Genomic DNA, 26,681 nt, shown 5'->3' on the forward strand with positions numbered 1-26,681 from the left:
TGTATGGGAAAACTTAATGAAGCTGCTTTTGGCAAACACTCTGCCAAAGGAAAAACAGATGTTCTGATCTTATGGTCTGATGTACCTTCTTTTCTGAGCTCAGACACAATCAGTAACATTCAACTGCACATTTCCTTGGGTTTTTGGCATGTATTTTTGCTCCCAGGAGCAAGCAGAGCTGTTCTAATGTAGGAAATAGTAGTGATGAATGATAGAGCTGGTGAAATTTACAGTTTGTGTGGTTCAGGAATGACCTGGAAAACGTCTGTGTCCATGAAACAGTCTGATTTTTCTAGTTCTATTAGCTATATTCTATTCTATATTCATAGATGAGGTTAAATCTCCATAAAGACTTTTAATGTGTCTTCAAATTATCATTTACTCAGCAATATTATTACAGAAATTCACATATTGAGTGAAAAATTACTGTAACATTTCTTAGAATAACATAGGTTGACACAGATTGAGGTTGAGCACACTGATGACAACAAATAACATTTGCAAAATGTGGGACCTGAAGGCTTCTTTCCCAGTGCCTGGATCCAAGTGCATACCTGATTGCACCTTGCCTGCGTGTGAGCTCCAACCTTGATCTCAGGCGCCTGAGTGCTTACAAGAGTGATGTGTGCAGGCCCTCTTCTGCTCAAAATCCACTCTCCCAAAGAGGTGCTGATACAGTGATGGGGGACATGCTGTGGCATGCACTTACTCTGCCATTTAGTACCCAAAGTCAAGCCCAGCCTACTGAATCAACCATAAGATGAAGAAAATGAAAACTTGGATCTAATTCCTATTTCTGTGTTCCATATACAAATAATTGCATATGCATTCATGTATGAAATCCAGACATCTGATCAGAAACATTCACTATGCAGAGTTCCTGAACTGCCGTTTTTCCATGTGCAACTTTTGGGACGTGTCAGTTTTGAGACTGACACTGAAATGACCTAAGCCTGCCAAGCTTCGGTAAATCAGTCAGACAGGAAAGTAACCGCTGTTCGGAAATGGTGGCTCCCTAAGACATACATTTGGTTAAACCCTTTGTATGTCATGTTCTAGTTCGTGTATTGTCTGTCATGTTAGTACTTGCAGCTAATGAATACCTTCTATGTGTTTCTGCAATGTCTAGCACAATAGGGCCTCCATCCAGATTGGGACCTGTGAGCACGACAAGACTAGGAAAGGACAATAAATCCTATGTAATAAGCAGTTTCCCATTAAACAGATATGTTCTCCTAAAATGTACAGATCTGCCTGCCAGAGAATTTCAGGAGTATTCATATTGAATTATACCTTTGGAGTTCTGCTGGTTTTTTGATTCTCTCTTTTACCTCACACAGAAACTGTTTCCATACAGGTTTTCCATAGTGGACCAGTATGTAGAAGGCAGAGTCAGAACCAGCTGTATAGTTCTTCAGAAGAACTATTCGATAGCCTGTGGCTAAGCCATACACCAGTTTTGTTTCCCTTGGTGTAAATTAACAAGAAAATCCAATGGTTTCTATGATTCTCTGCAGGTCTTTGAAGACTTTCAGATACGTAACAAAGATCTTACTAATAGCCTTACTACTGTTTTTACAAATCCCCAAGCCTGTAAATTCTAGAAGCACATGACCACTCCTACAATTTCTTCCATTCCTTTTTATCTAGCACATGTTTTCCCATTGTGTTTAAGAAACGTACCTGCCCTGTCCACAGAAATAAATGTGAAGTCCTTACATTCTTGTTTCCTCAAAGGCTTTCCACAGTTCTCTATCAGGTCTTCACACATTTACTTCCTTAATGACCTGAAACCTCCATCACCTGTTTTGTTGATTCATTTTTTGTTCTAATAGTTGACCTACTTCCTTTTTAGGGAGCATGCAGGTGCCATCTCCGTATATAACGTGTGTACATATTACAATGGTCTCATATATTCTCAAGCACTTCTTTTTTGGCTTTTAAAATGTCTTTTGGTTAAAAGCCTTGTCTGTACCTTCAAGTCTGCTCAGACAGAACGATTATGAGAAGTCGTGTTTGTCCACACTTAAATTGCCTTATATTTAGGTGCACCGACTGCTGCTACTAAACTTTTCCAAATATACATTTCTGTATACATAAAGCTGTGGGGAAAATGTAGTTGAATGAAGTGTAATAATAATTAAGCAATACAGAATGAAAATGTAATTGATTTAAAACTCCTCATTATCTGTGCTGGGAAATACATGAATTTCCTAAAACTTTCTCCTTGCTTTTTATGTTGAAATATTTATTTCATGAGTGAAAAACAGGGTTTTATTTAAAAAAAAAATTTCATCTTCAACCAAATAAAAAATCTGAAAATATATGATCAGGTCCTAACTATGGAGTAGGGTATGGATTGGAAATTGTCAATTCTATATGTAATCCAACAGGAACTGCAAAAAGCTCTCACCCTTTCCAACTTTATATTTCATTTCCTTGTCATTGCTGTTATTTTTTGTGTACATTGTAAAATTAATTTATACAAATACATGGTAAGCTACCATTTTATTGATGCATAGCATATATTTATGCCATTATTTTAAAGCTGGTATTATTGTCAGTGCTGGAGTAGAGCTTGCTGTGATACAGTATAGGGAAAATTCAACAGATTTGTTTTACATTTTGCTTGATGAGATTTACAAAAATGCATTTATCGATAATGTCACCAGAGAAACATATTAGATTATTATATTTTTATGTATAAAATCTGTTCCTACTAAATTTTTGTACCATGAATCAAAAAGTGGCCATGATGGCCTTTAGCAAAGATGACCAAAACTCTGCTCGTAAACTTTAATTTATCAGTTATACTAAGATGAGGGGAAGTCTGGGTAATTCAAAATTAAGTTGGATTGTTAATGGAGATGATCTGTTTTTAATTGTAATATACTGCAGTGGCTGCCATTTTGTATGATATTTTAAAATGAATGTGAATGATAATTGCAAGACAAAACATAAGGTAAATTATTTAATTAATTAATTTCACACAGAGCTAGCTGGAGGCATCTTCAACAGTGCTTTGTGATGAATGCAATATCTCTTTGTCCTTCTTCCATCTCACATTTTTATCATCTTGACTATTTAGACAGCAAATTCTGTCAGGGTGGAGATGCTTGTCACTGTGTGCTTACACAAGGCATAGAGCACTGAGACCATAAGATGAAACATCCCCTCGTACAAATGATAGGATTTACAATATTGAATCAATGCGTAGTCTGTGTAATCATATACACCGTGCAAATATCCCTGATTCCACAGAGGAATTCAAAAAATAAAGATCATGCGATGTTGTTCTGAAGAAAATCCTCTTGACAACCTTTACAAATCAAAGGAAAAGATTTAATTCCATTTCCTTAGCTAAGTTGCATAATTACAAATGTTAATACAATAAAATGAATTAGCCAACTTATGAAAACTCAATTCCTGAATAAATACATGTAGCAGTGGGAGTATTGGTCTATTTTTTTAATGTTGAGTAAATCAGTCACAGGAGATGTAACGCCAGATGTAATGGCATTTTTATTAGCTGAGTATTATCCAGCTTTGAAATGTCTGTAGGAACAGACGGAATTTGGTCCTCACTGAACAAGGAAGTGAAGCTGGAACCGAATCTGTTTTGAGAAGCCATTTTATCCTCTTGAGTAATACCTGTTGTAATTAATACCTTTCTTTACTTAAGAAAGTCTGTTATTGTATATATCAGGACAAGGAGGACCTGAAAATATCTTGACAGTATGCTTCTTAAATATTAATCCTGTTTTATGAAAGGAATCTTATCAAAACTAAGTAAATGTCAACTATGTGATGAATTTGCATCTTTCATTTCCTCAAATAAATACTGAGTTCAAAGTGGCCATCTACTTTTCTAGATCATGGAATATTACCTACCCTCTTTCTACCCGTATCTGTAAAGAATGTTTTAGTCTGTATCCAGCTCTAAGCCAGGTGAAACTAACTTCTGTTCCAGGAGTGCTTGCTGTTGCTAAGGGCTCTGACTTGACCCATGTCTTTGACAGAAAAGACTACACTGTCACCTAAGAAGAGGAGTCGGATAACCTTCTCTGTCTGAGCCCAGGAAATAGAGTCCTTGCAACAGAAAACGAGATGAGGCATCAGTAATGTTATTATTATACCAAGCACGTACTTAGCTCCAAAATAGATATTGTAAGTCAAACAGAGAGTTTCATCAGATTCATTACCAATCCTGTTTTGCTGATTGCTTTTTAACAATCTCTACCCACAGACCTATTATCTCAATGAAACAGTACACTCTTGTTTGCAAAGCAAGTTCTCCAAATAGTAATTGCTGCAAGAAGTACTGCAGTGAAAGCTGGATCTATAAAGCCATTAATTGAACTAGCTTTGGGGCACAACAAATGATGTCTTGGTCTGAACTTGCCAAGGTCTTTCCCTGGGCTGGCCTAGAAGTAGGATGTAAGTATCCTGTAAGTAAGAAAAGGCGTTACCTGAATGGAAAGGCTGCACCCTCTCTAGTCTGAAGTTAATATCGTTATCAGTTCCAATCAGCAACTACAGCATGTGTGGATTTTTAATATTTGGAAAATTTGAATATTCAAGGAGCAGATACTACAAATTAAACATGCTGTTAACTCCTGAGAGAGGAGCCACTTGATTTGAATTGAGTGTGTGTTAAAGCTAGTGTTTGAATCAACTTGGAGATCTTTTTGTTGTAACCATGGGAATATATGGATATGCCTATCTTTCCAGTATTTGATCTCTACCCAGAAGAGGAAAATAGACATCTTCCTGTGCAGCTATTAGCTGATACATAGACCAGAAGTTTGATTTCTGTTGTCCAGAGGAGTCTGAGGACTGCAGTTGAAGTGAAGTCAGAAGGTGCAGCAATAGTGATGATATGATATGAGATTATACGAAATTATAAGAAATTATATGAAATTATATGAAGAGTGGTTGACCCAATATAGTCAGCCCCCATGTGTTTCAGTTTCTATATTGACAGGAAAACGTAAGTTACAGTTACTGGTTGAATTGAGGTGACTAGAAATACTATTTGTAAACAGAATGAATGTTCCTCATGCCTCATCCTTGTTTTTAAAGCCACATGCCTACAGCAGCAGACCTCTACATTATTATATTGGCTTGGGAAATAAGTCCCAAAAATATTATCTGATGCTGTTTTGACTCCATAATCCATAGACAGCATGATGCTCAACTACCTGAGGGCAAGTTGCTGTGAGTGCAAAAGCCCTAGAGCTACATCTTCTTTCCACACCTAGTAGTCCTACGGCACTGTGCATCTCCTTCCACGTGACTTTCATGGCCAGTGCAGCAGGTCCCACTATAACAACAGGTGAAAGAGGGAAAGTTCTTGCATCCTGTTTTAACAAGACAGGCCTTTAGCACTAGCCATACCGATGCTGTTAAACTTGCTTTTATCCAGTCATTTCTCCCTTTTCTTTGACACAGATATTCATAGCCAGAAGAAGGTGGCCATACCACCAGAGCCATCAGTATGGCTTTTGGAACTTTTTGGTCCTGAAGAAAGACTTAGTCCTTCTACAGTCCTTTGAAAGAAACTTTAGGGCCTTTCCATGGCTTGTGGACGTACTGCACTCCTCTGCTGGCTTTGTGGAGGACGGAACTGCTTCCCATTATTTCGGAGGAAAAATATTTTATATTTGTTGTGTCGAAAAGAATGATAACCCACCCAAGACACTCCTCCCATCCAGATGCTCCATAGCACAGTGAGTCTTACCTAGGATTCTGGTAGTGGTGGCTACTCATTTCAGGTTGTTTGGAGTACCCCTGTATAAGCAATTCAGTTTTGTTGAGCTTTAATGAGGCTTGAACACACTCTCAGCTGGATTTTTTTGTAGAAGGCCTTGTCTCTGTTTCTACAAGCACTTAGGTCCTCGGGAGCATATTCAAATGATGAAAAATGCTTTTAGTGCGGTTGAAGACATCCTGTTACTCCAATTAGAATATGCATAGCAGTTTTGAAATGAAGACTGGTCACACCTTTGTGAACACTGATGCTAAATTGCATCTTTGATGCATAAGGGTTTGGCAGCTGCCAGCAGTTTCCATGCCAGTCAACTCCCTGCAGCAATAGCAAAATCTGCTTAGTGTCTACAGAGGTACCATTTCATCCTCCTCTTCTATACAGCTCGGTCCCTGCCTCACTGAGGGCTGAGAGTAATTAGAAAACGAGTCTCAAAGCTATATGCACAATAATGTGTTATAGCTCAGGGCCAGTACACTCAAGCAGTGACAGTCACCAACATCAGGATAACAAGAATCCAAACTTGCCATATATCTATGTTCAGTGAAGCACTTCCCACACACACAATCAATAGCTTATTGTATAACTGCATCAAAATCCACATCTAACTGATACCTGGACACTTTCCCCAAGTCAATAGAAATAATAGAAATATTTTAATTCAATGATTTGAATAGGAATGGAATCAAAACCTTGAAACTGAAAGCATCAAGGTTGTTCATCACTGAGGAAGTCACAATACTCAGTAAATAATAACTGCCTTCTCCTAACTGGTAATGTAAGAAGCAGAGTGGTTGTCAAGAGATTATGTGTAACTATTATACTCTTCTGTTTCATGGAACTTCTCATTGGATCTCAGTGCATTAGGGTGGTTGTTTATCCTAAATCCCTCTCTTATATTCCACGTAACTTCAATTTGCCAATTATAAAAGGGGCATAATAGAATTTCCTCATATCACAGCACTGCATAACTCAGTACTTTTACAATCTTGAGATGCTAAGGAAATAATAATTGTTTAGTCACAAAGGTAATAGAAGTGAGGATCATTATATGAAATCCACATTTTTCTTGTTCTCATGCATGTTATAGACTTTATCTGTTAGTCATCACAGATAGTCACTTATGCAGGTAAACCAAGTCTAAATTTCCGTGTGTTTTTGCACGTCCCAGTGGTCAATGAGAATGGATAAGAGGCTCTCATTCAAATATGTGAGAATGTGAGCTTTGTGTCAATGCTTAAATGAAAAATCTGATGACAAAAATAGGACATACTTGAAGACGTACAAAGTAATCCTGAGTGATATGACTGGATTTACTGAAAAATAAGAACGTATAGATAAGTTAATTGCTAAGTTTTGTCATATGGCATATTATTCCTGATGTCAAAGACATTCCTTTGTCTATATAGCATTTTTAGAATAATCATTGCTGAAAAATCTGAATCCATTAGAAAGGCTGTGCTGAGTAAATTGCATAATCTTCTTTTTCAACGTCATTATAGCGTGTTTTTTTCTCTGCTAAACATTTCTTCCTGGCAAAGCCAAAGGCAGGATGGAGATTGCCACCCAGGAGTTTGTTAATTTTCCCCATCAGCTTCAGAGCAAGAATTAATTGCTACTTCTTCCTCTGCCTTCTTAAATTTCAGATTTGTCAATGTCATTTTTAATACTTGCTCTATAATACACTGTTTATTTAGTTCTTTATATTCCAGAAAAATATGCAAACTGTTTAAACCTGATGTCTAATATATTCTATTTTCACCTGATGGGAAAAGGCATGAGATCAGAGCAAATAACAAGACCCTAAAATTAGTTAAACGAAAGCCATTTCATAGTGGTATTTCTTTAGAATATCCTGACATTTCATGTCATGTTTTTCTAAAGTGTTTGTCTTAAAACTTGTGTGTTTTTAGAGTGTTGAAGTGATCTCTGTTTTGTATTACAAATTAGAAAAAAATATCCATGGTTTTCACTAGAAAAACATCTTTCTAAATTACTCCATGCTGGCTAGGAATTGTGATTGTGAAATCCGTAGGGGACTCATCACAGGTATTTTTTTAGTTTTGCCTCATGAGATGTATCAGTATATACCAGGTACTTTTTAAAAGCTTTGCAATGGTGTAGCATTTAAAAATTGTGTCTGCTTCCACTGAGAAAAGTCAGTACATTATATATTTCAAAGCAGTAAAATATTTGACCCCGAGTAACATATTCCATAAATAGCTACTCTAAAAGCCTCTCTCCTGAAATAAATCCTTGCTGAGGAGGAATCGTAGTTGTGCTCTCCAGTGGAATGAACTGCTGACATTAGTATTTCTTACCTTATGGAATTAACAAAGCTTGTTTCTTTGTCTCTCTTAAAGCCTGTTCAAATAGCTGCAGTTTTTCATTGAAGGCTAGTTAGACATTATTTAGCATTTTTTATATAGAGATAAATACATAAACTCATTTGTCAGAACGTAGAATATTTGAAAACAATGGCAATCTCTTAAAGTTTTAACTTTTATCATTGGTAGGCATAATTCATTAGATGAACAGGTTATTGATGTATCATCATCAGTGGCCTGTCATATATCTCTTCTCTGCTTATGTGGAGACAACCTGAAAAATACTTGGAGTGGAAATACTTTTTGGATTTATTGTTTTTTATTTAGCCCTTCCACCTACTCCCTGTAGTTTAAAGCAGTTGACCTGAAATATTTTCACATGTGGCTGAACTGTAAGTCTGCAAATTTTTTGCAAAGTTTTCTCTCACTTTTTATGGTAGAGTGAGTGGTGAATCCTTTACAAATTAGCTAAATACCAGTGAAATACCTTGTGGCTGAAGCTTGCAAGTCGTCAACAGTATTTACTGAAGTAATTCCTCAATCATTTTTCACATTATCAATTCTATGATAATCATAAAAGTAAGGAAAAAGAATGAAATAAGATATGTGCTGGAAGAGCACAACTGGGCTAAATTTGGGAGGGAGTGTTTAAGAATGAGGAAGGTACAAAAACTGACAAGCAGGTGATAAAGAGAGAAGAAGATGATAGTGTGAGACTTAGAGCCTTGACCTACAATTAGAGCAGAAAAAAAAAATAAACCAAGGAATGAAAAATTAATTAAAAAGAAGTAATTACTGAAAATGGAAGCAAATAAAAATCCCTCTTTGTCGCTTCAATACAGTTAGAATTATTACATTCCTTGTAAAATACATTATTAATAGAATAAACCTTGAGGTGTTAACTTAAGGTTTGTTTTATGTGAGTACTCGTGTAAAATTTTATTGTTCATGGCATTTTTAGAAGGCAAGTACAAAGTCTATTTCAACGCAGCCAATATAAATGCACTTCTTTTTAATTTAATGGCTGTAATACTGTATTTTTTCTTCAACAAAACCCCAAAACCGACCTTTATAAATTTTTCTTAAAAGCTATAATTTCTTAAAGAAACGTACTCCTGCAAGAAATGGCAAATTCTCAAAATTTTAAATGCATTAGTATAGGTATCTTTATCAATAGACTAGAGGCAGGCAGCTCTGCAAATTTTTGAGTTTATGAGAAGAACAAAAAAAATACAACAACAATAACGAAATACGTATAACTCTTGCATCTTCTCCTCAGACTGGAATGGGACACCTGCGTGTTACTAAAGAAGGCCTTCGTCTGGAAGGGGAATCAGAATTCTTATTCCCTCTTTATGCCAAAGAAATCCATTCTCGAGTGGTAAGCAGATAGTCTTTCAATAATGCTGAAGAAATATTAATGCACTTATGAACAGTTTAATTTAGGCAAAGTCCAGGCATCTGTCATGGAAGTATGTGTGGGTGTGGGTTTGGGCATGTGGGGGGTGTGTGGGTGTGGGGAGGTTGTCTGTGTGGGTGTGTGTGTCATGGAAATGTGTGTGTGTGTCATGGAAATATGGGGGGGGGTGTATGTGCATGCAGATGGTTTTTTGCATGCTTTAGAAGCTGCAAGGTCAATGTTCTGATGTTGTGGTAGAATTAACATTTTTCTCCTAGGCATATGATAAAAAGTAGCTCAAAAAGGAGTTACAAAGGTCAGTGTGTGTAAGTAATGCTGAAATTTTAAGAGTATGTCAGAATTTTAAAATTATTTTTAGCGAGATTATTTTTTGATGCAGGCTTCCCTGTGAAACTGATTGTTTTGTTTATCCATCCATTACAGATTGGTTTCAGTATTTCTAAAACTAGTGGATCCTATCGGAAAAGTTACAATTTCTCTAATAAGTTCGGGTTTTGTCACTTTTAGGGCAACAATATTAAATACATGATATCTTTATATACTTATGTATATAAAGTCTGCAAGACTAAATTAAAAGATTTAGGATTTAATCTTTTTTACATAGGCAGAAAATTTTGTTATTATTGAGATAAAAAAGGAATAAAATACTTGGTCAAAGAAAATATCAAGCAGGTTGAATTTAAAATGGCACTGAGAATGGAAATGGTATGAAAAATTTTTATTGAAGTACTGGGTTTAGACGAAGGAAGAAAGAATCTGCATTGGTTTTTAAATATCCAGGTGAACTCTGAAACTTGTTCCAGTAAATTTTTTTGTAGAGCAATATCTGTTTCTGGCCAACAAAATGAATATTTTTCAAAACTATCATCTGTAATCCAAATGCTCACAAAATAAAGCCATGTTTTAGGAACATTGTCATCAACCAGTGGGACATTTCACTGAATAAAGTATTCAATGATAGTGAAAGCCAAATATAGCTCTTTCATTACTTCAAGCATATAATCTTCCTCAACAAGAAGAGATAGCCAGCTATGAGACTTTTCTGAACCTAGGGGAAAAGTTGGTGTTTGTATCACTATAGCAAGAGAAAATATAGATAGATTTATCAGAATGAGGTTGCTAAAATGCTCGATTACTGAAATTTAAGCAATGCCAACATATTTGATGTCTGTTAAGCCTTTCTTTTTCTTTCTGCAACAGGTATTTCCAGTAGCAGAACAGCTCTTACTTAGAGGGTGAAATTCCATTAGTAAATCTATATTTCCATTTTATTTCTTATGCTGTATTCTCTTCTGCCTCATAGGCAGTGGGAGAACTATTTATGTGCTTAAATGAATTTCCCTTAAGGGTGTTTATCCAATAAGACATGTAACTTTTTAAGACCAGAATAGCTAATACTGAAGAACTCCCTCTGCCCCCAAAAATCGTTATGCAGTGTTAAACTACCGTTCGTGCTCTTTTAATATTCCTTCCAGCTCTTAATACATTTAGTACAGTATAGGATAAAAGAGGTGTGGCAGTATCTAATATAAGCTTAGCTGTTTAATGACCCATCATGATCATTAGTAGGATGCATTAATTAGAGCCTTCAGGCTATGGCATGTCTCTGCCCCCTATGAACTGATAATTTATTAGACGGGGTTTGTTTGTATGTTTGCTTGCTTTTTAAAATATTTGAACTCTCTGGAGGCTTAGTTGGCTATAGTTTGATCTCCTGAGTGCCATCTTTATATTTGTTCTCATAAAGTTGCTTATTTGTTATGATTTCTTTTTCCAAATTTGTTTGTTAGAGAATTGGGCCACTCACAGCTATCATATCAGCTTTCTCCCTTGCCTTAATAGTTTTCTCCTTGCAGTATCCTAACAGCTTTTCTCACCTAATGAGTTCTCCAAAGTGCTAAGAAAGTATGTAGCAGAAAATCTACTTGCTGTGCATCATCTCTGGAGCCTATTACAAGTTTATGGCTTCATTATGAGCCTGACACAAGAGTTGTGGGCAACACCGCTGCATCTTAGCTAATAGATATTCATAGAAAGATAAAAGATGAGCATTTATCAATGTGTTACTAGATTCTAATTAGTCAACAATACACGTGTGGAAGCCACAGGTCTAGAAAACAGTTGATTTGCACTTACTTTTGATACTACAAATTACTAACTTATTTTTTAGATCAACCAGCAGCTGTCAAATAAGTGTAACAAAAATGCCCAGATTTGTGAGTCATTTAGCACATGTACTTAAACGTAATATATTTACCTGATCTTTGTTGACCTTCTTTTTCCAGTTCATACTAATTGTCCATGCCTAGTCTGATGGGGCACAGTGGGCAGCAGGGTCTTTCAAAACAATTACTTGTCTGCTCGTCAAGACAAGGAGAAGGTTGAGGAGGCTCCAACGGGCCTGAAGTGTAGAGTATGAGTGGAACATTTGGGAATAAGTTATGGAAATGATGGGAGTAGTTCAACAAGCACAACACCAAGCCGTGAGTTAACACAAGGGGATGTTTTGGTAAAGTAATTCCGCACTGGCTGCAGTCTTAAGAATGACATGAAAGTTTGAATTGCCTACCATAGCTAGTCTGGATTGTGGTGTGGTGTGGTAGGGATGAATAAAGATACCAATTACACCTGCTTGGCATGCTCTAGCTTCCATAAGTAGCACACAATGATGGATAGGCATGAGACTGATTGCTCTGCAAATGTCCCAGCTGTGATGCAGCTTGTGAGGAGAGTTAAACTGAGCATGAGTGCCATTGCTTTGTGACCTTCAGATGTGATTTTGTATACTGGGACACCAGATATGGAACAGCATAGGGTGTATTAGGCTCAAATCATGATGCAGGGATGTGGACACGCAGGTGATGCTGTTCAATCTGCTGATAGACTTCTGTCATCTTTCTGAGTGGTGGACAAGGAGATGATTTAATTTAGACTGACACTCTTATCTGTACTGTCATCTATTACAGTCAGCTTTGAGCTAGCCAACCTGCCACTTTTTCCATCACCCACTGTGAGTTTCCTTACCAGGAGAGTCAGTGCTAGGTGCCAAAATCAAGCCAAAGCTTACAGGCTGCACGGACCACTGAGGAAGCAGAATGCATATGCATGTTTCTCACCAAGTTAATATGACAGTATAAATTTGCAGACTGGGGTACTCACACTTCAGTTAAATGGCTGTCCTGTAGGAGTCTTGATTATGTATTGAAATGTAGTAAATCTAGTACTTAAGCTTTTTTTTCCAAAAGATAAAATGTTAGCAACCATGTTCATTGGGCCAGTAACACAGATTTTGTTCACCTGAAGTATTCTCTATAACTTTTTTCTTCTTTTAAATCTCATATAGTGAAAGTAATCAAAAATATATGCCCAGATTATTTGATAACACCTGTGTATGGTTTTGTAGCTGCAAAGCTCTTTCAGTGACTGAGTTTAATGTAATAACTAGAATAAATTTTGAAAATTGTTAACATTTCTAATTATTCTGCTGAATCTACTCTTTTTTTTTTTTTTTTCTTTCTCCATACTTCAGGACTCATCACTGCTTCTCCAGTCTACTCACAATGTGACTGTGAATGCTCGCAATTCAAATGGGGAAGTCACAGGCAGATTAAATGTTGGTAAGTCTAAATGATTTTTCCTTTTTCACTGTTTTGGAAACATTGTAATGAATATTTGAAAGGCACTTTGAAGAAATAAAGCACTAAATATGTGATTATTTTTTACTATTATGGTAATACTTGAAAAGTCTAGCTGCCACTCAGTAAACGCCAACAGTATCTTTTCAATTTCTCAGTTAAGCGTTAATTCTGTAAATCATAGAATCATAGAATGGTTTGGGTTGGAAGGGACCTTCCAGATCACCTAGTCCCACCCCCCCTGCCATGGGCAGGGACACCTCCCACCAGACCAGGCTGCTCACAGCCCCATCCAGCCTGGCCTTGAGCACTGCCAGGGATGGGGCAGCCACAGCTGCTCTGGGCAACCTGTGCCAGTGTCTCACCGCCCTCGCAGGAAAGAATTTCTTCCCAATATCTAACCTAAATCTGCCCTCTTTCAGTTTAAAGCCATTCCCCCTTCTCCCATCACTACATGCCACTGTAAAAAGTCCCTCTCCAGCTTTCCTGTAGGCTCCTTTAGGTGCTGGAAGGCTGCTCTAAGGTGTCCCCAGAGCCTTCTGTTCTCCATGCTGAACCACCCCAACTTTCTTAGCCTGTCTTCATAGGAGATAGGTGGAGATTCAAATTCAAATATTTGAAGCACTTCTTTATTGCAGTTATGCAAGAAAGGTCACTGCAGAAGTTACTCTTTCTTGTGTAAATGTCTGTTGGTAGTTGCAAATCATAGAAAGAAAATGCAACAGAATACAGCTATGTCTCTCTCAATTTCCTAGTATTCCAGAGAGAAATACATTGAAGCAGATGTCCTAAAAGAAAATGCCAGTTCACAACTTGGAAATGTACATGTTTTACTATATTTGGTAGCAATAAGATACCTTGGTATACTAAGTTAAATCAATAGGTCTAGCTACGTGTTGGTGATAGATCTTGGCAGCAAGAATGAGCAGACCTTAACTTTTTAAATCGTATTTTTCAGGCAATAATTGCAACAATATGGGTCAGACACAATGGAACTTTTCTTAGTTTTGTTAATATTTTTCAACTTCTATTGACTTTGGAGGAAAATGTAACAATTAATTAACTTGTGTCTTCTAAGAACCTCATGCAGCAAAGCATAAATTTCTCCTTATTTAACTGTATGACTAACATGATATGCTTAAATAGTTTACTAGACTGGGACCCAGATGAGCATTCATGAGCAGCTTTTCCATGCTGATGAGACTGTGTAACTTCTGTGGCAATTCCTGTTTGAAGAATTATATCAATTTATTGAACATTTTGCAAGCCTCACTGTTTTCAAACAAACTTCAGATAAAATATGTAATTTAAAACTTACAAAGGAGCCTGCTTTTCCACTTAAGATGTATAATTATACAGTTAATCACGATTTGGCCTTTAAATGTTTTCAAATTATTTTTTTTTTATTCAATCTATTGATAAAGATCTGAATAATTCCTCTTAAGAAGATGCCCCTAAGTATTTATGAAAACATGATAGTTGCATCCATATATAATTTTGGTAAGAATTAAGGTATGAAATGTACAGTTTCATATTATTAGTAAAGTTATTAAATCAGTTTGCAATAATTAACTATACAGTAACCACATGACCAAACCAAACACATCACATGGTCAAAATTTCTGTGACACAATATGTATGCTGTTGATTCTGACTGCTACATAGTGTTTGTGGTTACCCATCGTGGGACCAGATGTGTATCTGCACTGTGGTCATGTGTCCATCTTGCCTGATGAGAAGTTCTCAGGAGGTCGTTTGGGAAAAGCAGACCACAGAACAAATCATGGACCACCACCCTAATTTATCCAACCTGATCCCTGCCAGTCTGGGAAATTTACAGGTGAAATCATGTTACACAGTAGCCCAAAGGCCTGATGAATTGTTTGACAGGCTGTGTCCAGCCTGCATGAACTAGAACTGCTAATAGGAAAGGTGTGCTATAAAGATGTTCATGAATACTTGGTCCTGTATTGAGTTTAGGCACTTGTCAGACAAGTCACCCCATCGTTAATGGGTGCTTTTGCATGAAAGTGAAAAAAGCTGCTCTCATTTCTGCTGCTCGTTCTGTCATCATATTTTAATATAGTCATGATTCACTTAAAGGACTGTGTCCCTATGGAAATATGGCACCTCCATATTTCAGGCTGGAAATAGAACATACCTTTGGCAGGTGGAAGGTGTATTGCTTCTCAGACAATGTTTCTGCATGAACAATTAAGAAACATTGTTGGGGTGGGGGGGTGGGGAAATGTCAGCGCTGAAGAGTGATATGGCCCATTTGGACTTTGGCACCTGTACTGTAACTGAGGTCCATAAATGAGCAGTCTCAGATACTCACCCATAGTGTATCTTTCCTGTTAACAAAGAGAGCTTCAGTGCTGGAAGCAGTGTAAAGGATATATTTTACTGAAATGAAAGATACTTTACTTATTGTGCCAGCCAATGGGTATAGATATTACCTTAAGAAAATTAAGCCTGGCAAAAATAACAACAAATCTCAGACCATCTTTTCTTTTTTTCCCTTCCCAGTTACCCTTAGTCTTCTGAGAGCATTAACAAAGATCTGTACAGAAAGTGAGATGGCATGTGCTGCCTTAAATAAACAGAAAGTTTAAAACATCTGCTCTGTAAGGCTAGAGGCATCTAGATTGAAGAAAACTTTGTGAAGACCTGATAGACAGAGAAGGGTCAATGGAAATGTTGTAGAATATGGACTGTGGTGTTTAGCAGGTAGAATTCTGCTGGATGGGAACTGTCTCATCATTGGTGAATCATTTATAGCAAGTATCACCCATATTTCATATTTTCCCTTCTTATTGGTAATTTAATTCTATTTCTCTGCTTTTCATCACCTGGCTTTCCTGGCTCTATTCCCAGTAACATGTCGTTCAGTAGTTTTTGTACCCTATCATCTCAAGCCTCTTCAACCTTTTCCTAAGGGAAAGCCAAATACTTAAGAGTTGTCCAGACAAAAGGCTGTCAGGCTGTGCAGAGAGGCTGTATCTAGCTTAGGCAGCATATGAGGAAACCAGTAGGAAAGAGCAGAATATAGACTGGAAGACCTGCATCTCAAATCTTTTAAAATAGTTCAGTGTACAAAGCCACTTCACATTCAACATTGAAGCAGTGAAGTTCTCTGACAGCATTCTGGCTTGCTCTACAAGAAGTACTTAGATAAGATGGTGAAATAATGATTTGAGTCTGGGAAAATCAAAACTACATCAAAATGAAGTGCTAGAGTGCATTTGCATATTATTTGAAATATTTGATGTTTAATCTTTTTGACTGGCAATTATATGTATTGAATTAGTTAATAATTGGTCTTATGTGCTGTCTGGTGTAGTTGGTACCATGGTAAATACTAACATGAAATATTACTAATATTAAATCATTCTAATTTTAGCCTGATAGAAAAATGTTCAAAGAGCAGTAAAAACTTGATAAAGAACTCTGTTAATATCTAAATATATGGTCAAACAACAGTGGCTGGGGTAAAGTGATAGCCTATTAAAGTAAATGACCATCGGTATTTTTAGCCATTGTCCTTAGCCAGTCATAAAATGCATGCGCATAAGATGATGTTCCCATATAAGAAGTGTGAAAAATTGGTGGCTGGCTGATTTACTTCATATGCATAAGACTTTGCTAAAGAATTAATGCCTTCCACAGTTGCCGGCATGCTGGAATTATGTTTTAATACTCTATTCATCTTACAAATATGAGTAGTTGCCATTGTGAAGGAGCTGTATAGATAAGTTTGGGATCATTCCAAAGATGACAATATAATACAGTATCACTTGTAAGATCATAACAACAATACCTTTTAACTCATAGAAGATTGGATTTAAATGACCTGTTAAAATATTTTAATGTTACTAAGACAGATTTAAATACCCCGTCTTTAATAGAAGTAATTCACAAGAGAGATCTGAAACAAATCTTTACTTGAGGAGTTTCAATGAAGTACTCACTCGAGGACAACAGGCAAATATTATGCAAAAATGAAAAAGGTTTCCCTCATGAATCACAGATACAGTAAAATGACATCAAATGCAAGCAACTTCCACCATGAGCACTCTTGTTTTAAAATTTCTATATGCTACCCAGTTTACCTGCGTGACATGCTTCTTGCAGGAGTTATCTGGACATTATAGCACTATATGTGCTTCTATATAGGCTATATTATACTATAGGCTTCATTGTGGTTTGGACAGTGTTCCATAATTACACTGCTTTCAGAAGCCTCACTGAATGCAAATACATTTAATAGCTTGCCAGGGAAAGAATACCTTCAAAATAATAGGGTTCATAACTAAAAAAACAGATAATTCTGTGCTCTACTCTTTTTACTTTGGTATCCCTCTGGATGACAGATACACATTTTGTTTGACTTCCTCTTTAAAATCATTTAAACCTCATATATCACCGAAATGCATATTAAAACCAAGTAAATAATTAAAAAATAATAATTTAAAGCAAAAAAGCAAATGGGACTTTTAGTTAAGGGATCATGGGGATGTGATTGCTTTGAAAATACTTCTGGGAGAAATGGAACTTAAAAAAATCATGTTGGCCCACAGATAGCAAGAAAGGAATCTAAGCAAGGCATAGATGTGGGAAGGTACAGAACTGAGAGTCAGAGGGTATTAAGAAAGCCATGGAGAGCGATGCTTATAGGCAGGGCAAGGATGTCTACAGAACAGATGTTAAGTATTTTCAATGGAACAGCTCCTGTCTTTAAAATCATGAATAAGATTCAGATGTCATTATCACAGCTTGCTCATCAACCTTCAGAACTGAAATATCTAGATAATCCAATCTTGATAATCCAAGAAATCCAAGAAAGCAATTGAAGAAAGCTACTAACCGTTATCTCCAAGATTCCTGTTCTAACTATGTCAAAGCCTTGGTCAGTTGCAGGATAAAAAAGAAATGTATCACCTTTGATTTACACCCTGAGCAACTTAGTGTAAATTTTTCAATTTTTTCAGTAAAGAATGATAAGAATATATAATATATATAAAAGAAACATATAGACAATATAATCAGTGATCACATACTTAAGAGCAACATTGGTATCAAACAGTAAATGATGCTTCACCTGAGTAAATATATGCTTACATATATAGCCTACAAGCAGATTAATATAATCCAGTCAATTTTTGCAGTGTTGTTCCATTCCCGAATATTAAGTGGGTGAAAAGCAACATGTTGCCAACTATATTTACTGAAAAGTAGGGCCAGTTTTTTAAAAGGTCCATTTTTCAAGGATCATGTAAGGAGACTTCAACTTACAGAAGACCCTAAGTCCTGCCTGTAATATGGCTTTTTCAGAAGAAAAAACAATAAACCACAAAGGAAAAAGGCTTCCAAAATCATGCAAGGTCTGTGAGAACAGATTCCAGTACAGTGGGCTGCTGGTCTTCCTCCTAGTTCAATCATTTACACCAAGGAACAGTAATATCAGTAGCTCCAGGTCAGGGGTTCACTTCAAAGTATTTTAAAGCTAGAGGGAATTTATTTAGATTGCTGGTCTGTACTTTGAAACATGAAATCGGCACCACTCAGAAAGCATGGGAATATGGTAAAAGTCAAAATGGTTTATGCAGTCTGAAAACAGAATTACAGTCAGAATTCTGCCTAGAGACTATTTTCATATCCATTACATTAATCTGAACAGCTGTTACAATGAGAGCATTTGTGCTATCCCACCCCTCTTTTTTCAAACAGGAGCAACATTCTAAGGAAACAGATAAGTGTCACTACCTAATATATTGCTTCATTAGCATTAATTGCCATCTATAAACTACTGCTTTCCAATGTCAGATCATTTCTGGTTCTCTTATCAGCATTTTGATTATTTTTTTTCATGTTACGGTATTTTTTCATCAGAGACATAATAGGAAGAAAACAGTGTTAATGAAGCGTGATGTATGTAAGAAGAGTTTGATGGTATTCTTGCGGGGAAAACCCTGAAGCCAGTTGCATAAACTTGACTTAATTAATGACATTGTAAAATGATTTAGCTTTTCCTTCTTTATTTTTCCCAGAAGGCTTTCATTAAAAACTCCATTTTTGTCCAAATAAATTCTTTCTTATCTTTAAGATAAAAGCCAGAACATATTTCTTGAAGATCCTTCTACTGCAGGAAGATGATTATTTGCACAATTTTAATTGCTGTCCAGCTGGGTTATAAGAAGGAAAGATACAACATAGGAGTAATTAACAAAAAGATAAATCAGAAACTTCATTGAAGTATTTTTGAGGTGATTAAGTCTTCCTATGATCAAGAACTTAGAGTATTTGTTCCAAGGGGATTAAAGTAAGGATTTTTACTTCCAGAAGTTTAAAAATTTTTCGGTACCAATGAATATGATCTTATCACGACATATGTGCTAGTTTTATTTAAAAGTAAAATTTAGTTGTCTTACATCAGGCAATATTTAGAGAATCACAGGTGGCTGCTAAAACATCCTACGGGTTCTTAACCAACCCACTTTTCTGATTTCCTGTTTTAATCCATGGCAGATGTGTTTCTGTTTATAGTAAATGCATATGCTGTTAGTCTTTTGTGAGACCATTGTGTACTTGAATGGATACAATGTTGAAAAGAAGCAAACAGCAGAAAAAAGTTAGTAGTAGTCAATATACATTTAAAGCTAGCTATGCATATCACCTTGAAAACTTATTTATGAAAAATGTAATTCAGTCATTACAGCTACAGTTTAATATTTAGACTCAAATGAAAAGTGTCCTCTTCAGCAAAAAAAATGTCATTGATGTCTATGTACCATGTGTAGTAAGGTACTTAGCATAGCAAAACTTGCACACCCTGTCCCAAATATGATAATCTTTGTGAAGATATATGTGATGATGTTCAGGGTCAGCAATGCTGACTTTAGCCAGACTTTTAAACATCCTCTAAAAGTTAATCAGGTAGTTTGTGTGTATTGCCAGCTTGCTTAAATATTCCAGCATCACAGTTAAGGGGAAATTTAACCTGGCCAAGCATATTTGAATCCTGTGCTGTCACTTCTCTTCTGTGTCCAGCAGAGAAAAGCAATATGCATGTAAGTCTACAGAGCTTAGCTCTGAAAGGCTAATGTTTGGGAAATCATTTTTTATCTGGAGAAAGAACTAGATAGTGGATACCTGTCTCGTATCAGAGAGCAATTACTCATCTGAGTAGCCCCATTCTCTCTGTATTTCAATGGGAGAAAGGAATTCAAAGTAAGTGAAGAAAGGGGAATTATTAAATATTTTACTACCTTCTTGACTTTCACGGTCTTCAGTAAATTTGCAACCCCAAATATATTTTGGCTTGTGTGGTATAGTAATCATTAACGTAAGTCATTGGATGATAATTTGAAGGTAGCTAAAGGTAAGAACAGTTCCTGTACTTCGTTCCTTTAAAGTAATAGGAAGATTGAATTACTGGCCATTGGTTAAGGCTAGATGAATTTGTGAAGGTTAGCTTAAAATAGCTAAAATTTACTGTGACTATAATCTATTATAGAATTTGGATAATTAAGTACATCTAAAATCCTAGTCATTTCAAGTGTATCAGTACTTCTTAAAGCTAACAAGACTCCCAAAGGCAGTTCAGTGGCCCAAAAGGAGCTAGATCCCTACCTTTTTTCGCAGCAGGTCTGCAGAAGAAGACACACACACCCTCCATCCTGGTGGACTACTTGAACATATATCTGCAGTGTACCTTGTGGCAATGAGAGGTCTAATAGCTGCACCTTTCCACTCCTGGGGGACTGCATCTGCAATACTGTTTTAAGTCCTCTTTGGTGTGACAGAGCTATGAGCAAAATGAGGAGACTCAAACGGGGAGCCATTAGGAAGGTCAGAAAGTGAAAGCATGTGAAGCATAAGAGGGTGAAGAATTTGTGGTTTTTTAACCTGCAGAAGGTTAAAGGGGGCTCCTAACTTCTGCCTGCTACTTGGAGGGCTAGAGACAAGATGAAGCCAGACTTATCAGAGGTGCACAGACAAAGGGCAAGAGGCAATGATTGTAGTTTGCAGTGAGGCAAAATGCAGCTGGATAGAAGGCAGGGACAGGGGGGCGGTGGGTAATACCACTGTTAGAATGGTTAACCATGGGAACAAGTTGCCCAGGGAGGCTGTTGAATCTCTTTCCTCAGAGGTATTAAAATTCCACCTCAAGACCCTGAGCACCTTCATCTAACTTCCAACCAAGCTGACCCTGCCATGAGTAGGAGGTAGGACTAGGTGAACTCCAGAGGTGGCCCCTGACTTGCATTCTTCTGTGATTCTATCTTGCCCAGTCTTCAGCTGAGACTCTGGAAGGGCTCAGGTTGCTTACAGACCCCATGTCAGACTCTCTAGTCTGATGTAGAAGTCTTAGATACTCTGTGGCATCTAAAATAAGCTGAAGGCCAGGCAAAGAACACCAAAGTACATATAACAGCACTAGACAGCAAGCCACGCCCCGTCTGTTTAATCGGTCCTCTCACATTGTCCTCTGCCCAGATCCAATAGGCATGCTTAGAATACTCCTGAAACAGCGTTGGAGTTGACCTTATGCAAATACACCAATGGCTTGCTTTAACAAAAATAAATATATAATTGGAGGAAAAAGAATGATCCATTATACAGAAGATAGAGTAGTTAAAGTATTCGCTCAGGGATGAGAGACTCAGATCAGCTGTCTTCTCTGCATACAGGGTTTCAAATTGTCATGCCTCATCTCCTTTAGTACTTTCCTTTTCACCTTACATGTCTGAGGACTGTTTCACCCTTTCCTGTTGAAGTTATTTGTCGTGCAACAGATTATGGATTCATTGGGCCTGAGAGAAAAGTTGACACCATAGCCTTTTTGTCAGTTCACTGCCTGAGAAGCATGATCTCCTATTCCTGCCATGGTTTCTACATGCAATAATCCATTTTACAGTGAAATATTTAAGCAGTTTATTTATTTATATTTAAGTATTTTATAAGGATATTACCTAGATGAATAAAGATGTTTAGTTAATCTAGTAAATTTAGATTAATCTAGTTAATTTAGTAAATTGCTCTGAGAGCAGGAAGTACTGCCACCTAAATACCTAACACTAGTTTGGGTTGCCAGTGTCTGCATGATCAGTGTTTGCAACCATCATTCAGAACCAATTTTTTAAAGATATCTAGACTTGGGTTCAACCATAGAGAACAGAAAAGTGTAAGAAGTGATGAGAGTAAGGCATCTTTACCTTGATCTGAGAGGACATAATCTTTGCATCCATTGCATAAAAGGAGAGCTGAGAGAAAAAGAGGAAACAGGAGCAGCAAGTTTTCTATTAATGTATTAGAGATGTTTTTTCAAGGTGATGAGAGATGTGTGATATGGACATAAAATGTATATATGCAGCGTGCTTCATGTTCTCTGTGATAATGCATTCGTTCTAATAAAAGATCAGCAAGTACTTCCATACTATTCCATATGAAAATCTGGCTATTTTTATGCTTCTGAAAGTAATGGCTTTACATTTATTGGTATTCTACTACTCGTGGAACTAGAACTGAATCTGTAGGAGTATTACATTATTAATACACTTTTAATGAGATCTTATTTTAAGTTAGGTGCTTTAATTGAGTAAAAATAACTAAAAAATGAAATTGCATAGCAATACCCCAAAGCACTCAGGATTTTTACTTATATTCAACATTTCACTGATTCTACGTGGTAGGAGAAGAGTGAACATACAGAGTAGGTGACAGCCATAGGTTATCAGAAACAACGGCTAGCAGAAGAGAGTAAGAAAAGAAAAGATCTGAAATTGAGTAAGTCACTTTGTGTTGGAAAGCCTTTTCTTCTGAAAGGTCTAAAGACAAACTAAAAGTATTTAGTACTTGGCAGAACTAACTGGATTTGAAGAGCCTGCCTACGTGTTACCAATTTCATTGACATTAAACATTTGTGGATATGTATTTTATGGCAGGCCCTGTTTTTGATGGAAGATTCTTTGCCATCTTGTCCTATATTGGCCTGGAATTCAAAGGTCAGGTAGCAGTAGCAGGGAACTCATTTAAATGTTTGACTGAACAAAAGACTTTCCTTCCCTGGAAAACCCCTAGGGGAGTCAAGATTGAGGGGGAGAAACAAAAAGGAAGACTGTTTAGCAGTGTGCTGTTTTGCAGGCAATAAATCAATCAGGTTTGGAACAATTTGTCATCATTTAAAGTGGCATCCTTGGTGTCAAGAGGTTTGTGATGTGATGGTCATGTACCAACTCTAAATCAGAACTGCAGGTGTTAAAGGAGGAAATGTAAAGAAACAATGTGCAATTATTGGTCAGCCTGATTAGCAAGGATAGCCTATAGACCTGAGAATTCCTCTGACACCCCTGGCAGCAATCAAATGCTATAACCTGCGTTCAGTCATGTTAAAGTTTTATTTGTAGGATTTTATCAACAAGTATGATTGCATAGTATCAGTTGACTTACATGTAGTTAATATACTAGGGCTGTAAACAAAATGCATTTAGGAATTAAGAGATTAAAGTTTCAGATATTTAATTTGGCAGCTGTTTATGAGTTGACAATTAACCTCACTTTGATCACAATACAATTAGTGTTATTGCTGTATAGCTAGTGCACACGTATTGTGAAATACAACTAAGAGAAATTAATGGCTACTTCTGGTAATATAAATTTATTCCCATTTCTTAAAAGCCTGTTATTGCTTTTTGAAGTTTGTTCCGCATATACTGATATGTCTCATCTCTAGCATGAATAAAACATATACTTAAGTTTGGTTTACCCTAGCATTCTCTCTGAAGATTTAAAATACATCAGTTATCCATACCATTCTTGGATAATGAGGATTGTCTATAGGACAGCCCTTGTCCCACTTTACTGGGGCATTTGTCTTGAGAAAACTATGGACCTGAAGATTCTTCTTGAAGATTTATTCGAATGTGTAAGGACCAGGATCAAACAGGAGAGAAATCTGGATGCAAACTCAGCGTGGGCAAGGCCATGAGTTCTAGATTCTAAGAGCCACCAGTTGAGACTCCTTCGGAAAGTATATAATGTACACTGAATGCTCTCAGTGCTGGCAGAGTTTTTTTCTTATTTAAGTCTAGCTTTAAAATATAATGGATATAGTTCACAATACACCCATCTTAGATCCTGCCTAACTGCCCTCTACATGCTTAAATTCAATGTTTAAATTCTCCTGATGCTTCCTCAGGAAAAAAAAAAAAAAAAAGGAAAAAAAAAAAAAAAAAGAGTTAAGAGCAATAGGCACCAAACTTTTCTTAAGCAATAAAAATTGCTGAACACCTCAATGAGTTACTCACAGGGTGACCAGAAACATCTAAAATAGGAAAGTATGCAGCAAGTAGGGATAGGCTATGTCTACATCAGCAACCAAACCAGGCCTGTACCCACAGCCTGTCCCAGGGGCAGATGGCGTGGCACAACTCTCAGCTAAACCCACTTCCCTCCACAACTGGAGAGCTTTATCCCCACTGTCTGTGAGGAACAGACCCTGGTCAGGGGCATTGTCTGGGAGGTCACAGGTCAAGACAGTGCCAGAGAACATGCTAACCGGATCAGTAGAAATTGGCAGTGCTTGTGTCTCCTCTGCTTTGGCCTTCTCTAATTTCTTGGTATAGATGTGTTCATTAGCTTGTTAAAAATTACTGCTCAGTCAGGCTGAGCACTTTTCTACAGATCCTGTTCTGCCTCTTGTTCCTCTGTCTAAGATTTTTCTCTGGTTTTCCGCCATCTCACTATTTTAGAATCATAGTATGGTCTGGGTTGGAAGGGACCTTCCAGATCACCTAGTCCCACCCCCCTGCCATGGGCAGGGACACCTCCCACCAGACCAGGCTGCTCACAGCCCCATCCAGCCTGGCCTTGAGCACTGCCAGGGATGGGGCAGCCACAGCTGCTCTGGGCAACCTGTGCCAGGGCCTCGCCGCCCTCACAGGAAAGAAATTTTTCCTAGTATCAAATCTAAATCTACACTCTTCTAATTTCAAAGGAGCTTTAGAGAAGAGCCAGCTTGAGATCAGTAAGGCTGTACCTGGGTACACATGTCCAACAGAGTATAATGTACTGCAGAGGTCAGCCCTGACCTTTTTCAAGTAGAATCAATATTGGGTTTTGTGCCTTAGAATTGTTGTCCTAGTTTAGGACATTATGGCTTCTATAACCCTTTCCGCACTTGGTGGGCAATTAAAGCAATACTTTGCATCTGCTGAGTGAAGCAATAAGGAATTTGTATAGAACGTTATGGCATGCATCTCTCACATTAGCTAGCATGCAGATTTTAGGAAAGACCTGAATGTATTTCTTGGCAGTATCAATCATCCATCACCTAATGCCATTTTAATATAAGATCTAATGGGAAAGAAAAATTTAATCCTATTTCTGTTGAGAATTACTGCCTGGAATATGTTTAACATTTATGGGATGCAGGCATGGTAAGACAGGTTCTTACTGGGAAGGAAGCAGCTCAAGTGCCTCTGGGTCCCATGCACAGTCAGTGCATAACCTTTATTAAAAATTGCTGAAAAGGAGTATTAACTGCTTTGACTATTCTCTGTAATTTTAAATCTGAACATAGATTTAGATGATGACCCTGTCAAATAGACATTCAAACTTACATGATGTGAATTTTTAATTGACCTGGTTGTTGGAAAGGGGAATATTAAGGGCTTGATTTATGCCTGCTTACCAAGCCAATACTGTAAAACAGGATGTTTTACTGAATTTAGGATCTGGTAGCATATAAAGACGGTCTTGCACACAATCATTTTAATTTTTGGAGTACCAGATCCGATTGCAAATATTCTCGTAGCTTTTTGAAAACAAATTCCAAGAACATAATCAGTAACATTTGTTAGATATGTGGAGCTAAACTATCATTTGTTACAGGGAACTGAGAGTTCTGCTCTTGTATGGTATGTTTGTAATTTTAAAGCATTTGAGACTCCCTAATCAAAAGGGAGGATGCTGCAGAGACTTTGATAATTAGTTTCTATGTTTAAAAAAAAAAAAAAGATAGATTCAGACAGATCAAAGAATCTTAGCAGTTTCAACACCAAGAACATGAATGTTTGTCTCAGTCGATTCGTGAGGGCTTTAGTAAATTCCCTGGAAACCCAACTTGAAAGCATGACTCTCCAGGCACAGTTTTGAACAACAAATTAGATCATGTAAATAGACATATCCAATTTCAGTACTTATAGGGCCACTATCCTTAGAATATCTGTGTGCTTTGTGATGCCTAATGTACTTAAATGAGTCACTAAATTATTAAGACCATAATTCAAATTATTAGCAATTGTTTTAGAAAACTGAAGGAAGCTGATGTAATTATTCTGTTCTTCTACTGTGCTTTGCAGGTCCTAAAATGGTAGAATTCCACGGTCAGCAATTTCAGATCAACTCAAAGGATGGCAAGCCACTTTTTACAGTGGATGAAAATGAGGTTGTAATTGGCACAGATAAACTTCGAGTCACAGGTTTGTAATAGTTTAAGAAATGTCCAAATAATAGCCACAAGAAAAGTA

General features: G+C 37.0%; 1 protein-coding gene across 7 annotated transcripts in view; it reads left to right on the forward strand.

The window, feature by feature from the left end:
- Window positions 1-26,681, forward strand: part of SGCG (sarcoglycan gamma) — a 138,815-nt gene that overhangs the window by 77,315 nt on the left and 34,819 nt on the right. For all 7 annotated transcript variants that reach the window (XM_056327444.1, XM_056327446.1, XM_056327442.1 and 4 more), the window contains 3 exons: window positions 9,374-9,475; window positions 13,044-13,131; window positions 26,514-26,633. In XM_056327444.1, coding sequence (XP_056183419.1) covers window positions 9,374-9,475; window positions 13,044-13,131; window positions 26,514-26,633 — 310 coding nt within the window. The remainder of the gene's footprint in view (window positions 1-9,373; window positions 9,476-13,043; window positions 13,132-26,513; window positions 26,634-26,681) is intronic.

The sequence above is a fragment of the Falco biarmicus genome, chromosome 2 (assembly GCF_023638135.1).
Source record: "Falco biarmicus isolate bFalBia1 chromosome 2, bFalBia1.pri, whole genome shotgun sequence".
Classification (NCBI taxonomy): Eukaryota; Metazoa; Chordata; class Aves; order Falconiformes; family Falconidae; genus Falco; species Falco biarmicus.